The sequence below is a fragment of the Aulonocara sp. 'chitande type north' Nkhata Bay genome, linkage group LG9, assembly GCF_057382095.1.
Source record: "Aulonocara sp. 'chitande type north' Nkhata Bay isolate Kocher_YH1m ecotype deep benthic linkage group LG9, A_spYH_male_GT1.1, whole genome shotgun sequence".
NCBI lineage: Eukaryota > Metazoa > Chordata > Actinopteri > Cichliformes > Cichlidae > Aulonocara > Aulonocara sp. 'chitande type north' Nkhata Bay.
In genome coordinates, this window is record NC_141352.1 from 9,658,460 (window position 1) to 9,674,194 (window position 15,735).

A 15,735-nucleotide genomic window follows, 5' to 3' on the forward strand; every position below is an offset into this window, starting at 1 on the left:
TATTGTAACACAAGGTTATCTCTAAATCGCTGAAATGAGAGATTCAGTCAGTTTCGTGAATCTCACATCATGCAAACTTGTCTTGGAAGAGCAGAGTGAAGGAAGCTCCTCACTGGTTGTTTACAAGCAGGTGTGGAAACAAACTTCGGGCGGGTTGAAGAGACTGTGACATTTTCCAAAAGTGACAAAGAGCGTGACGGTTTGGGAAACCCCCGTCGGACATTTGAAACCACAGCAAATCTTTTTGGACAATTTCAAATCCTCAGGATTCAGAGAGGAAAAATAGAAACTAATTTCATTGCCTTTCTAGAAAAGTCTGTGTTTTTTTCCTTTTGTAAAAAAAAAAGGCAAGGTGGGTTTCAGTATTAGAGCTGACAGATGCGGGTCAGATAGCTTTAAACCACTGTGACTAACTCCAGTGTTTGAGCCCGCAGGTGTCCCGACTATCTGACAGGAGCTGATAGGTTGATGCAATATGGTAATTGGTTCACCTGAGGTGTGAAAGGCCCTCAGCCAGAGTCAGCGTGCTAATCACACCTGTACACACACACACACACACACACACACACACACACACTTGTTTCCGTCCAGTGATGTCAGGTCTCCTCAGCTCAGGCTGCAGGCAGAAAATGGTAATACAGTTTCTAAGTAGAAACAGTGATTTTGGCCTGCCGGCAGTAGTGGTTCAGTCAGTGGGGCCAGGCTCAAAGGTGGGCCTCTGTGGGAGAGTCACATGGATTATGAGAGATGCTTTTAGTAATGCTATGATGCCCCAGCATTCATTTTCCTCTGTAAACAACCAATCACTTCAAAGAGTAAGTAAACAAAATGATCTTCAGTTTCAACTGAGGCGAATCAGCAGAGAAATACGGCACTGCTTTATTGCTTCTTCTGATTGGTTGCGCAGCCACCAATGCTCATGCTGTCTTTTCACTGTGTTCAAACTACAGAAGTGAAACTCATAAGCTGCTCTAACTCTAAATTTTAGATTAACCAGACACAGTATAAGGATTGCAAATGTCGCTGAATCCTAAATAGAAATCTATGGCACAGTTCTGAAATGCCAAAGATGGAAGCTGTCCTGTCACAACCTCCAGAGGCCCAATCAATAGCTGCATGAGTTGATTGTGTTTGCTCAGAACAGGCTCGCAGCAGCTTTAACTGTGTGCTGACAGACATATTTGTTACTGTAACAAAGGCGTACTTAATTGTCTGTATTCATTTTCTTGGCTCACTATAACCATACAGTGAGACAGAATGGGGAGAAGCCGGTCCAAAGCCAGGAGATGTTATTAATCTCTACCCATTAATAGAGCAGCTTTACTAATCTGAAGAAGTTGTATAATTTATGGGACAAAAAAAGCTTTTAAAATTTAAAGTCACCAAAACTTTGAATGGATCTTCTGATGATTTATCTGGTGAGTGTATTTGGACTGCAGAAAATATGGCAAAATAACAATGAAATGACCCTTTAAGGCAGCGGTCTCCAACCTTTTTTGCGCCACGGACGGGTTTATGCCCGACAATATTTTCACGGACCGGCCTTTAAGGTGTCACGGATAAATACAACAAAAATAAAACTAGTACCGGTACCGAAAAAATAAGATTTATTCATAACACACGTGAAAAGACCCAGGAAAACCAAGTTAATGAAAAAAAACGATAACAAAATAACGCTGAAAACCAATAAAAATCCTGAAAACCATACATTTCACACCTGAGCCTAGACTCTCGCGGCCCGGTACCGGTCCGAGGCCCGGGGGTGGGGGGCCGCTGCTTTAAGGCATCTTTTGCCCTGGTTTTTGCTGGAAGAGTCGCTCTCTGTTACTCTTGAAGAGTCTTACTCTTATGTGCTAAGTGTATAGGTGTGAGAGTGGATGGTATTTGATAGCTCGCCTCTCTCTGTAGGATTGAGCAGACAGAGCTGATGGATCGATAGTTTTGAAACAAAGTGATTGATTCGATTTATATAATGATGTTGTGTACGTTAAGCTGGTCAGCTGTGTATGCCCACATGTTCAGACAGCTTCAAAACCCCCAAGGAACGTCAAGGAGTCAAAAGCACGAGCTGTTGTATAATATCCCTCTAATGTTGCTGTCATCTTGCCTCCAGTTTAATGCAGCTATATACTTTTGCAACGTAAACAGTTTGAAGCGCTCCTCCATTTCAATTCAGAGGCGCTGAAGTCTCAGATAAACGCCGCGTCGTGTCAACGGGATCCGATTGCACTGTGGAGTCGCTAAGTTCTTTATAGGCTAAAACCTCTAATCCTCACAGATGTTTACATAGCATTTAGCTAGCCTTTCTGACGGACAGGAGAGCCTCTGCTGTGTGTCTCTTTGTGTGTGTGTGTGTGTGTGTGTGTGTGTGTGTTATGTAAGGATCATTTCAGGTCATTTCTGTGCTGACACAATCGATGTCAGTTTTCACTTTTTGTAGCTATTTCTCGTGTGCTCTTCAGCGTCGCTCTCTGGTTTCACTTATCAATATTTCCATGTGTGCAAAGATCTATAGAATGCATACATTCACTGAAGGCTTTTATCCACAGAGCAGCACTCTGCATCAAGGGCACAACTCATCCTCATTATACTTAACCTTTAATGTCTCTCATCATAGAAGCACAGTATGGACTTTAGATGGATTTTAGATTAAGTCTGGTTTTTTATTTTAATAAATCTGAAAACATTTATCTGATTTTAAGGTTTTGAGTGTATCCTGAATCACAACCTATGACAGTATGACAGCTAGGATACGCTCCAACGAGAAAGAAGATGGATGGATTGAGTTGTCAGTCTGAGAGGGACTAGCAGCTGAATGCTATGTTAACACTGTTTAACTAGGAAATGATAGCATGCTAATATAGCATGTTAATATAGCATGCTAATATAAAGTCTTTGGGTTGTGGCAGTTTCACAGAATTTATGAAATATAAATCAAACATAGTGAGTTCAGTGAGACTGAAAACTTAAGCTCTGTCAATAGAATAGAATAGAAAACCCTGGGCAGATCATATTTACATATACAGGTAGAGATATATATATAACTGACCCATGCATTTTGCAACTGGCTACCCCATTTACATTTCTTTTGATTGCCCTTTTGATTGCTCTATATTTGCAAGCCACTTTGCAACCCGCCACCAACCCAGCTCTTCCCTTCAGGCTGTCTGACTCTGTTGTCATTGGTGCTCACAGGGTTTTCCTGCTGGTCTTCTCACCTCTAGCTTTCTATGTGTCTGCATGGAAAAGTAGGCAGGTCACATAACGGAGGTGTACTACAAAATAAAGCAAATTATTGCATATGAACTTTTAGTTGCTCTAACAATGGAGTGATCGAAAAGTCTTGCGGAACAGGTCTATAAGTCTTGGATCTCCAGGATGAATATCATTCGCTCTACAGTTAATCATATAATCATAATTAGCCAATATTAATCTCTGGCTCTCTTCCACACTGTGTCTTTTTTCATGTCTCCTTCCCTAACCCTCCAACCAGTTGCAATAGATGGCAGCCTAGTTCTGCCTGAGGTTTCTTCCTGTCAAAAGGGAGTTTTTCTTTCCCACTGTCACCAAGGGCTTGCTCATAGAGGGCTGTCTGATTTTGGGGCGTTCTGTGTATTCAGGGGTCATCTTGATGAACAAAAGACTCCTGAATAAAAGGAGGATCATTTCACTTGACACGCTTCTTTCAGTGCTTCTTACCATTAAGTCATTCATTGATGTTGCTCCACAACATTCACGTCTTGAGTCTTAAACCTAAAAAGTCAAACTCTGTAACTCTTCCAATTCTTTTCCGACGTCGTGTTAGCATGTAGGTGAAGAATGAGACGTTTCCTTGCTCTGATGAAAGGTGTTTTTTGCGTGACAGGCTTCTTCTGTGGTGTTTCCTCACAATAACACACAGTCCTCTGCTGTAACCTATCTAATTTGGTCAGCATAGTCCTGCCCTTGCTAACAGGCACTAGGACAGTGATGGGGAAGACAAAAACTCAGGGATGTAAAATGTTTTAAAGTAAAATTAGCGTATAAACAGAATTTAGGAAAAACATTTTAAAAACTGATGAGCTTTAGACTTGAACAAGCAATTTATCATCAGGAAATCCACATGGACACGGTGTCTCTGTGTGTGTGTGTGTGTGCTGCTTACTCATTACATCTGCCTGGTTGTGACAAAAATAATCATGTGTGTCTCGCGCACACACTCACACAGTCCGTGTCATCCTCTCTCTGCTGATGTTACTGTTATTACTGAGTGCTGATGTCGACAACCCCTGTTTGGGAGCCAGCAGCATTCGCACACACACACACACACACACACACACTTACTTGCTGACCCGAGTAGTTTTTCATTGCTCAGTCAATGAATCAGCACGCGCAGACACACACACTCAGTGGAGAACACAGTGTCTAGACCTTAAACTTGCCATCTCTTCGTTCTCACAGACATAACTGTTTGGTGAGGAAGCGAGCGAGTCTGCTGGCTGAACTGGATCTCAGACCTAGATCTCGGCCCACAGACTAACGCCTGTTTCACAACAAAGTGTGGACAGTTAGTCGTGTATAATTTTAAAAAGCAAGATGTCTGTGAAGATTCTCAGTCATCCAGGTCATCGAGGAATTCGCATGATAAGGTGGGGCCAGGTTTCACAATGAACACACCCGAAACTCTGGCTGATTGGGACCCACGCCCAGTTTCCCACCTTGGCTCAGGCGATTAGAGGATCATCAGGGGGTCCTTTTGTCCCTCTGTGGGGGGAATTTGCCACTAGGTTTATATCTGGGACTCTCCACCATTTGACCTTAGAACTGAAGAAGCTTCTCGGATGAGAGGTGAAACGTCTTCAAGCAACTTAAAGAAGTCCAGACGCTTTTCTTTCCAAGCTCCTTTAACTTTAAAAAGCAAGCTAAACGTAACTCCTCTGATTTGGAGTAAAATCGCAGAGTGCTAGGATTAGGAGATGAAGCAAAGTAACTTACCTGATTAAAGTGTGCTCTGAAAAGTTCAGGTGAGACATGTCTGCCTTTAAGACCCTCCACACAGAACTTGTATAAAAAGATGAATGCAGTCAAACCACTGTTGATGATGTCGCACTCAAATTAGTGATTTGGCTGCTGCAATGCTACCAAGCTTGGTTAGTGGTTCGTATCAGTAAACTATAGAGTTCAAATGCACAGACACTCAATCATTCAAAGTACAGGAGCTCAGACTGTTTGGCAGGAGCCATATTATTGGTCACATGATGTCATTAAAAATGCTCCAAAAGGCCACTCAGCTGAGGTGAAGCCTAGCAAACAGCTCCAGCTGCCTGTGAGGTGGAAGTGAGCCTCAAGTGGACAACAGAGGAACTGCAGCTTTATCATTTCTGTGTTGGTTTCCACTTGTTTTATTTGTCTAATCTTCATATTTTATGGAGACCTAAAGCATTATTACGCTGCACTTTATTGTGGCGGGATTACTCGCTACCTGACTGGCGAGTTTTGTTCACAGCCAATGTCAGGACAGCTGTTTGTAAAGTAACCTAAATTTTAAACTGTATTATTGATATTTATTCTCATTGGCCTATTTTCAGTATTCAATACAACCCTCCACTCCCCACCCCAAAACCTAAATAAATTGTACAATGATTAATTTAATAACAAAATGCTAATGAAGCAAATGAGATACAAATGAAAACTAATATATGCAAATTAATATTGTCCTAATTTTCAGAGCAAATCTATGCATATATGTATCTCTTAAAATAATAGAAAGGAAGGAAAACTGTGATCTGTTGATTTCTTTTTAATAGATAGATAGATAGAACTTTATTAATCCCTCGGGTGGGTTCCTCTGGGAAATTCGATTTCCAAAAAAGCACAGCACCGACAGAAGTTACAGAGTTACAGAATATTACACACACATATATATAAATACAGAGACAATATAAATAAAATATACAAAGGGGATAAATAGAATAAATAGGACTAAAAAATAAAAATACAAGTGAATTGCACATTTCAAGTATTGAGGTCTATTGCACTGTTGACTATTTACAAAAGTATTGCACAAAAGGTATTGCACAGTGAGGTGAAGAGGCTGTGCAATAGACTGATTTATGGGAGAAATGTACTTGTACAATGTAATGTAATATGTTTACTGGTTTAATTTAGGTTTTTTTTTTCATGCTTGAACTTTGCCATGATTTCTGAAAGTTGTATGAAGTATTGCTGTGGTTGGTGCACTCCATATGGTGTTCCTGTTCATTTTGTCTTGCATTTAAAAACTTTAGAAATAAAACAGGGGGAAAAAATCAGTCCATGTGTTTTTATAATAAAAATAAATCCGAGTGATGTTCGCTGAGCCTCAGCGTTCAGAGAGTTTACCAAATATTTCTTGCATAATAAAATAAAGCGTTCTGAGAAGTGATGTGATTTTTAGCTGGAGCCCAAAGGCAGCTGCTGACATTTGACAGCTGAACTGTGTCTAACTTGATTAATGTCACTCCGCCTGATGTCAGCACACCGTTACACTCTGTGCACCGATCAGTAACACACACTCTTTAAAAACAGAGCGCTGATAAATGTGACTGCTGAACCCACAGAACATGCAAACTCAGGCAGGATTCAAACCAGCAACCGCCTCTTTGTCCTTTGTCCTCCACATCCTGACCCTCCTCCTCCTTTCTCTTTTCCTTTATTCTTAGTTTTATCTTCCTCATCATTCTTCTTTTATTCTTCCTCTCCTTCTCCGTTACCCCATTTCTCGTCTTCTTCTTCACTTCTCTTCCTTTTTCTTTCACTTCTCCTCTTTAGCCTCCTTCTTATTCTTCTCTTCCTCACCTTCTCCTCTTCTTGTTCTCCTTCTGTTAAATTTGTTTAAATTTACCTTTTTTTCAGACTGATTCATTTCCTCTTAATCTTTGATTCTATGTATTTCTTCACCCTTTGGTTCTGAAAGAGCCTCCTTCATCATTACATCAAACACACACACACTTTACCTGTGTGTGTGTGTGTGTGTGTGTGTGTGTGTGTGTGTGTGTGTGTGTGTGTGTGTGTGCGTGCGAGCGAGCGAGCGAGCGAGCGAGAGCAAGAGAGAGGCTCTCCTGATGCCAGTAATAATAACAGCATGATTGTTGAGTAGCTAATCAACGCACTACAGAGTTAATGAGCCCATATAAGAGGATCGAGGTGTGTGTGTGTGTGTGTGTGTGTGAGTATTTTAGAGAGAGGTAACCCCAGAGCCTCTGATTTTCTGTAGCACCCAAACACAGAAATAAAACTGAAGTGAAAACTCACTTTTTAGGAGACGTACATGCACACATTTTTCATACAAACTGGTTGTGAAACACACACAGGCTGAAAAACACACATGCACGCACACACACACACGTGTGTCACGTAGCTTGTGTCACATCGAGGATCCCCTCAGTCTGGAACAACAAGCAGGGAGAGGAGCTGCTGCAAAACACGAACACACACACACAGAGTGGAATAAACCCACACTTTAAATGTAGCAAACACACAGACACACGTGTGATGTACAGCAGAGCGAGGCAGACCCTGGATGAGCTGAGGTCTGCACTGAGAGGCAGACAGAGAGGCTTAAGAGATCAAACCAGAGGAGCAGCCAGCTGAGAAAAAGTCTTATTAGACTTTCTAAAATCACCAAATCAACACTGAGAGACTCTGTCTGTCACACAGGTCTGTCACCAAGTCCTCAGATCACTGCTGCCTAAAAACTCACACCACTCAGCGATGTTGCAAAGAGGGGAATTAGCTTTAAAGTCCGACACTGTTACTTGTATCAGGCTCTAAACGTGCTTCCTTCTGCTGTAAAGCCGAGATTTGAACCTGGGAGTGTATGGGGACTGACTCAGTGCTGGAGACAGCCTCGAGTGGACATTAGAGGAACTGCAGTTCGTGGTACGTTCTGTGCTAGCTTCATCTTTCAGCTGTTTGAAAGATGCTACACTTCATGCTAACTGACACACATGCTAAAGTTAGCATAGCAGGTCAGTGTGCTGGAACGTCCTTTTATTCTGGAGCAGCTGAAATCCTGCTGGTGTTTAAAGAACTTGTGTACTTCAGCAGCAGTTATACGAGGTGACGTGTGTGTGTGTGTGTGTGTGTGTGTGTGTGTGTGTGTGTGTGTGTGTGTGTGTGTGAACCTAACCCAGTCTGAAATGTCCTACCCTTTGGCTAACTCTGCCCTTCATTTAGTTCTTGTATCTCTGTGTGGTTGTGTGTCCTCACCTGACTGTCTCTGTCTCTACCTGCACATGTCCACGTTCTTTCCTTTGTGTTGTGTGTACTTTTGTGACTCAGCTTCCTTTGTATTCTCAGTACTACTAACCCCAACGCTTTGAAGTGTTACAATTAGTTTCAGTTTTTGTGTACTCTCAATACAAGAACATTGTGTTGTTACTTTGTAGCTCTTGTATCGTCTAATTGTGTGAAAAGCATTTTTCCCATGGGTGGTGGCTGACTGTCTAAGCCGGTCATTTCCAGCTTTATATTTTCCCTCTTGGACTGGTTAGAGTAGCTTTGCATGATTGACAGTTCAAAATAAGCCCGATTTCTCTCATCCTGGGGCAGCAAAGTGAAAGACAAAATATAAAAACCTTCTCGTCTCGACGTCTGCTTCAGCATGAGCACATGCTGCTGCCGCTGTCATCGTTCTCCATGTTAAATATGTTTTCACTTCCTGCAGACACAGGCAGAGGCTGTGATATTTCAGAAACACTTCTAGGTCCTTTTAATCATCTTTAATCAAAATAATATGGACACACAGGGCTTTGCTGCTGCATTTACGATCTGCTGCTAACATAAACATTTACAGGAATACCGTTTTGTGATTCAGAGCGTGCTGCTGTAAAAACAGTCTCGGAAAATTATGTGTGTGTTTAAAGAATGCTAACATAAAACAGCGTTGCAGCGCTCTCCCCACGTCCCAAACCTAGCTTACATTCCTTGCTGTGTCTCTTTCAGGTGTTCTCCGGCATCTTCACAGCAGAGATGGTGTTGAAGATCATCGCTCTGGATCCATACTACTACTTCCAGACGGGCTGGAACATCTTCGACAGCATCATTGTCTGCCTCAGCCTCATGGAGCTCGGCCTGTCCGATGTGGAGGGGCTCAGCGTGTTGCGCTCCTTCAGGCTGGTAAATCACACCGATTGTCCCACATTTACCACCAAATTCAACAAAGGGGTGGCTTGAATTAAAATGTTGTTGATCATTACAACACGTAGTTCATCAGCCAGCTGATTTCTGATTGATTTGGAAGGACTAAAAATCCTGAAACCCAACTAAGGATGTAATTCCTGAGTAATTAAATTAAATTTCAATGTATTTTATTTTGAATAAAAATCTAATTTTATTTATCTACAAATACTTAAAGGTAGGTACATTAGAGTAAATGGCTAACAAGTCAGTTTTTACAAGAAACAAAGAAATGCACTTGTTACATTTTGTCAGATCTTAGCAGGAGAAATAGTTTCTAAAACATGTTGATAGAAAGTCACATGGTGTCACATTACCCTCGTACAGGCAGTCTGACATTAGAAAGCACATTCCAATGTACAAACACAAGAACAGCTACATCCGCTCTCTGTTTCATTAGGAATTATTAAAGTGGACATCGCAGTATATTCATAGTCGGGAGATAATAATTAAGCTGGAAACTCAGCTGATGGGCAGCTGAAGGCCCAATGAGACGGCAGTGTTCAGCGGGATGTTTCGCACCTCGCAGAGGACGTGATGATTGGCTGATAATGAGCGGTGTCACTCAAAATATAAGTTCCACTGTGTCCAATTTTGCTTCACCGGCAAACAAGGAAAACAAGATGAGGACAGTAGTGGTCACACACACACAGACACACACAGACACACACACAGACACACACAGACGCACACACTGACACACACACAGACACACACAGACGCACACACAGACACACACACAGACACACACACTGACACACACACAGACACACACACTGACACACACACAGACACACACAGATCCTCGCAGGCTGTCTTCATCAGTCTGCGTCGATCTTTCTAAGTGTCACTCTGGGTATTGTCAGGTTCTACCAGAGGCAAACACACTCACACACACAGACTCGCACACACTAATAAAGCCACTCTGATGTTTGAGCCTTTCTTCTGCGCCGGCCTGGTTTCTTTGTTTTTTCTTCCTCTGTTCTGTTTCTCTTTTGTTCCTCTGTTTTCTCAGCCGTGCTCTGTAATTTTGAATACTGTTTTTTTTCTTTCTCTCCTCTCTCTCTGATGCTGACCTTAATTTTGTTTCATGCTTTCATTGTCTTTGAGTCTTCCTCTCTCTTTCGGTTGATTTATTGAAAATAAAGAGAGAAGTAAAAAAACACCTGTGAGTCCAAAAACGACACAAAGCCCCATCTGTGGCAATATGAGTATGCAGCTTCAGACACGATCGTCAAATGAACTTCAAATAAATAAAATCAGCAATTTTCCTCAAATCTTCGATTTAAATTTCTGTTTGTTTTGTCAGACTTGTTAAAGATCCAAATATCTCTCAATCTTAGAGACATTTACACCATTTACTTCAGACAAACATGACATTTCAGGCAAAGCTGATGAAATTTAGCAGATGAACACGAGGCAACTTGGCTATCATCCTAATAAAAATGGAGGCTAGGCGCTTGGTTACTGCGGAACTGCCGAGCATATTAACCATGACAGGCCACACCAAACTCTCCTCAGAAATCCTGTATTGAAGTTTTACAGACACCCATCATGTGATGTTAATTATTCTTGACATGTGACCATAGGATCAGATGAATAAGGTCCCAACCACACAGGCCTAGAGACCAGTCAGTGACCAATGAGTGGTTGCTAGGGAAAAAGGTGTATTCCCCGTAGGGCTGGGCGATATGGCCTAAAATTCATATAATGATATGATATAATTTGAAGCACGTGCGGTAATAATATATATCACGATATATTCTTTTCTTCTGTATAACGTATTTTCCACACTAAAAATCCTTTAATTTTCTCAAAAATCGAGAGTGTGCCTTATGTGTGAATTCTGGTTGTGCTTACTGACCTCAAACCGATTTCTGCGTGCAGAAATCTGTTAAAAAAATGTTTTAGTACAACTTTGGTAAGCCGCACAGCTTGATGGATTGTCAGAGCATTATGGCTGCCGTAGTGAGGAGCTTCGCGAAGTAATCTGGGTCCAAAACTCCGTCAACTTCAGGTCCCAAAGTCAAACAAACACTGAGAGTTAAAAACGGTCTAAATTCTTTCATCTTTAATTAAATCATCAGCGTTGCTGCTTTATCAGGTGTAACAATTAAGTTTTACATCGATGCATCCATGAAAACAGAATTTATTAAATTTAACAGAGACAGAAGTTAACAGGAAGTTAGCTCGCTAGTTTACACCTAAACATTTCATACCATGTTCTGACTGAGAGATTTCTGAAACAATTCAAACGTACAGCTCTGCTATCACTTCCAACATAAATGAAGACAGAAACTAAACAGCAGTGACGTTTTAGGGGTTACTGAAGTCTGACTACCTGATATATAATGTTGTGCTACATGATTGCTAGCGACACAGCTATGTTAGCATAACATTAGCACAGTGAAGCTGGAGGATGAACGCCAACTTTTTTTCCACTCATTAAAAGTTAACGTGAGGGATTCTGCTGGTCAGGGACAAATGCAATCGCATAGCAGGATGCTGTACACGGGCCAAACTTCAGTCAGGAGAACAACTGAGATTATTCATCCACAATACGAGGTTAGTTATTAATATACTGCAACAACATGAGAATAGAGCAGCTGTGAGAGAATTCAACATTAATGAATCAATGTTACGGAAGTGGAGGAAGCGCAGTTTTTGGCTTTCCCCATATTTCAAAAGGGCTTCATCTCTTTGCTGTGACTGTCGCCGGCCATAATTTGCAGATGATAATGGTTTTAGCCACTGCGATGCTTTCGACCAAAACAGGCGCCGCTTGATGACATCATCAACATGCGCTATCGCGATAGAGCGATATAGTCAAAATCTCTATCGTTGGCCAAATTTATATTGTTTCTATCGTATATCGTTTATATCACCCACCCCTAATTGCCCGTCCTCCTTGTGATTGCTTTGACCACCAGTATGTTGCTGCAGTTGTAGTTGGAATGGACGTCATGCACCTGCCCACAAACACTGCTCTCTGGGCTGCAGTCAAACTGTGCAAAGTGTGACACAAACCAGAAATGAAGAGTTAACCTTCAAAGTAATAGTTGTGTCTTTGCAACATGTTGGCTGCAGTGCTGAGGCACAACGTTTAATTTGAAGGAGAATGTCTGTGTGGTTTTTCATGTAGCACTGTCTTCACATCTGATTTAACCTAGAAACAGCCATAGGAACCACTGCCAACTTCCATTTTTCCCTAGCAACCGATAGCTCAATTACATCCAATATGGCAGACAACTCTTGAGCAATGTGCCCATGACATCATCTGAGAAACCTGGTTTTAGCTCTGCTGTCTCTTCCTTTTCCTCGCTTCCCTTGCAGCTACGTGTTTTTAAGCTTGCTCGCTCATGGCCAACTCTCAACACGCTGATAAAGATCATCGGGAACTCTATGGGCGCTCTGGGCAACCTGACGCTCGTCCTCGCCATCATCGTCTTCATCTTTGCCGTGGTCGGCATGCAACTGTTTGGGAAAAACTACCAGGTAACACTTCTGACCCAGACTAAGGTACGGGCCTGACGTCGCTTGTTCAGAACATTGAGCTTCTTTCTGCCGCCTCTGCAGGAATGTGTGTGTAAGATCTCCAAGGACTGCACTCTTCCTCGTTGGCACATGAAGGACTTCTTCCACTCGTTCCTCATCGTCTTCAGGGTGCTGTGCGGCGAGTGGATAGAGACCATGTGGGACTGCATGGAGGTCGCAGGGCAGCCGCTCTGCATCCTCGTCTTCATGCTGGTCATGGTCATCGGAAACCTGGTGGTGAGTTCCTACCTGCTTAATCAAAGAATCCCTCTGGAATTTTGACTTTTAGGAGGTGTGACTGACTTATACTGGGTATGATCATCTATTGGACTAAGCTGGAATGTCCGTTGTGCTCCAGCCGGTCAGTTGGTGTTGGCAGTCTGCAAGTTAAAACAAATGTTTTGAGGAGATGTAAAACTTTAGCATCATTAGCAAATTAGCGTCATTGGCTAGCTATTTAACATTGGTCCATGTAGTTAACATTGGTCCATGTAGTCTCACGGTCATTGTCAGTCTCCAGAGACAGTCACTTTAAATGACTCGACATTGGCAAACTGGAATGTTGTTCAGAAGGAGGAATGGCTGCTTTTGACCTAAGTTGGTGCAATGATGTATTCAACCCAAACACAAAGGTTTTACACTTCGAATACTGCTGTAAGATATTATCATAACTCACCATGAAGTCTAATGATTTCTCTCACTTTTCTCAAGGCCGTGTCCCTTTGTCCCCCTGGGTCAATGTGAAAGAGAAGTTAGACCCTTGAAATCCTGTTGTTGTCAGACAGCGTCCATAAGCTTCTCCTTGGATTCTGATTGTCAGGAGAATCTCAGCTGATGAGTGTTTCAATGCAGTGTGAGGAAGATTTTTCACAAAAGTTGAGATATTTGCTTCAGTGTAGTGAGAGATGCTGGCTAACTTTGCTCATAACTGTGAGCAAACTGAGTTGGTAGTTGTGTAGTTGTGTGTGTCTGTGCAGGTTCTTAATCATCCAGGTCATGGTCCAGTCCAAAGTGCTTGAATCAAAGGCCAGCTGTCTTCTATCCAAGCACTTTGGACCGAGTCTACAGTCGTTAGGGTTAGAGTTAACTGTAATTCAGCATTTTGGCTAAACAGAGCTCGTTAAAAATAACTGTTGGGCAGAAGAGAAAGGCTGTGTTTTGGTCAGCAGGTGGGCTTTCCTGACCTGACTTAGCCATGTGCTACCGCGGGTATCGAATCCTGCTTCGAGTCGAGGCTGAGGGATGAAAATGTGACAGCTCAGCCAGCTCGGAGAAGACTTGTGGTCCACAGAGGAGGGATGCTTGCTGATTTTGATGGCCTTCACCATCACAACATACATATCCAAAAAAGTCATTTATTTCATCTTATAACTTTCATTATTAAGAAATGTCCAGAGCAAATTCTTGAAGCTGAGCTCCTTTGACCAATAAATACATTTCACTTGTTTTATGCTCGTTCCATTTTTATGTGTTTTGTTTTTACTTGGACTGTATTAGCAGTTTAATTTTTGTGTAGACTAAGTGTTATCTCACACACACAGACACACACAGACCAATGCAGGGAGCACTTGACAAAAGGAGAACAGAAAAGATTTCCTTTCTTCTGATAACTATCTGCCATCTCATCTTACCCAGCACCCCCAACGTACACACACACACACACACACACACACACACACACACACACACACACACACACACAGAGAGAGAGCTCGTTTTACCTCTCTTACTATACAATGCAACCCCCTGCTAGCATGAACACGTCACCTCTGCACGTCTAAACACATCAATCAATCAGAGTGTGTGTGTGTGTGTGTGTGTGTGTGTGTGTCTGTCTGTCTGTTGGGGGAGAGGGATTATAGTAGTACGTAACTGGAGAAGAGAAAGTTCCACGATCAGATGGTCAAATGCCCCCCCCCCAAACACACACACTCATTCAAGCACACAAGTCATAGCTGAAGTGAGACGATATTATTCACCACTTTGTCACATGCAGGGTGTGTTTGTTATTACTTTGTTCCGCAGCATTAGTAAAAAGAACAAAAGTACTGGTCACTTGTGAGCTGGCAGAGTTGACACATCTCTGAAATAATAATGAGTAAGTTCAGCAGTCAAACTACATCTGAACCAGATTTTGAGTAAATATTAGTAAGTTTTCCTCTACAGTAAGATTTCAATACACCTGTCAGGACAGGTACTTGGCACACCTCCTTTATGCCTTTAATCATTTTTAAAAACCTTATCATCATACACTCATACCCCGTTTCATCAGGGCTAGATTGGGGTTCAGTACCTTTTCCCGTACTTCGAGTAGCTGAATGTCCAGTAACAACCTTGTGATTAAAGCCTGACTTGCTCTACCTCCTCAGCTATAGAGGATATTCCTCTGTGGAATAACGTGGGAGGATATCTGACTGAAATGAATGCAAGCAATAAAGCCGGTCATCAACTTGTGTTTGGCCTCACCGGACAAAAATAAAATCCATAATAAGCTTTTATTTCAAGTAGTCTGAGGTGAAGCCTGATTCCTGCACCTCCTCCTAACTTTGGTTTCAAGACTGAGCTGAAGTTAATTTTCTTCAAATTCTGGAATCCCCCTTACTGTAAACATTAAAAACACTGAAATAAAATCCCAGCACTTGAAAGTGTTACTTTAGCTTCTTCTGCTGTATGCATGATTTCCTAGTTTGTCTCAGCTGTTGTGTTTCTGGCTCTTCCCTAATTCTCAGTGGATTGTAGATGAATTTATCCCATAAATATGCTTCTGCCTAGAACCGGGATCTCAGGGTGACATTACTCACAAAGACGAATACAAGATTTTCTTTTTTTTAAATTAACCAAAGTACAACAGGTCAAACAGATAAATCAACTCGTGAACAGGAGATGTTTGGGCAGCAGAGGAAACTAGGTGCTGCACCGATGCTACCTTTTCTTTTTTGGAATAAAAATATCTTGGATTGAAAGTTTTTAGTTTTTTTCTGGATCTGTGGAACTAGATCCATC

General features: G+C 41.9%; 1 protein-coding gene across 1 annotated transcript in view; it reads left to right on the forward strand.

The window, feature by feature from the left end:
• Positions 1-15,735, forward strand: part of LOC147321604 (sodium channel protein type 3 subunit alpha-like) — a 270,039-nt gene that overhangs the window by 172,804 nt on the left and 81,500 nt on the right. Inside the window, exons 17-19 of the mRNA XM_086305639.1 lie at positions 8,965-9,138; positions 12,532-12,693; positions 12,775-12,969. Coding sequence (XP_086161765.1) covers positions 8,965-9,138; positions 12,532-12,693; positions 12,775-12,969 — 531 coding nt within the window. The remainder of the gene's footprint in view (positions 1-8,964; positions 9,139-12,531; positions 12,694-12,774; positions 12,970-15,735) is intronic.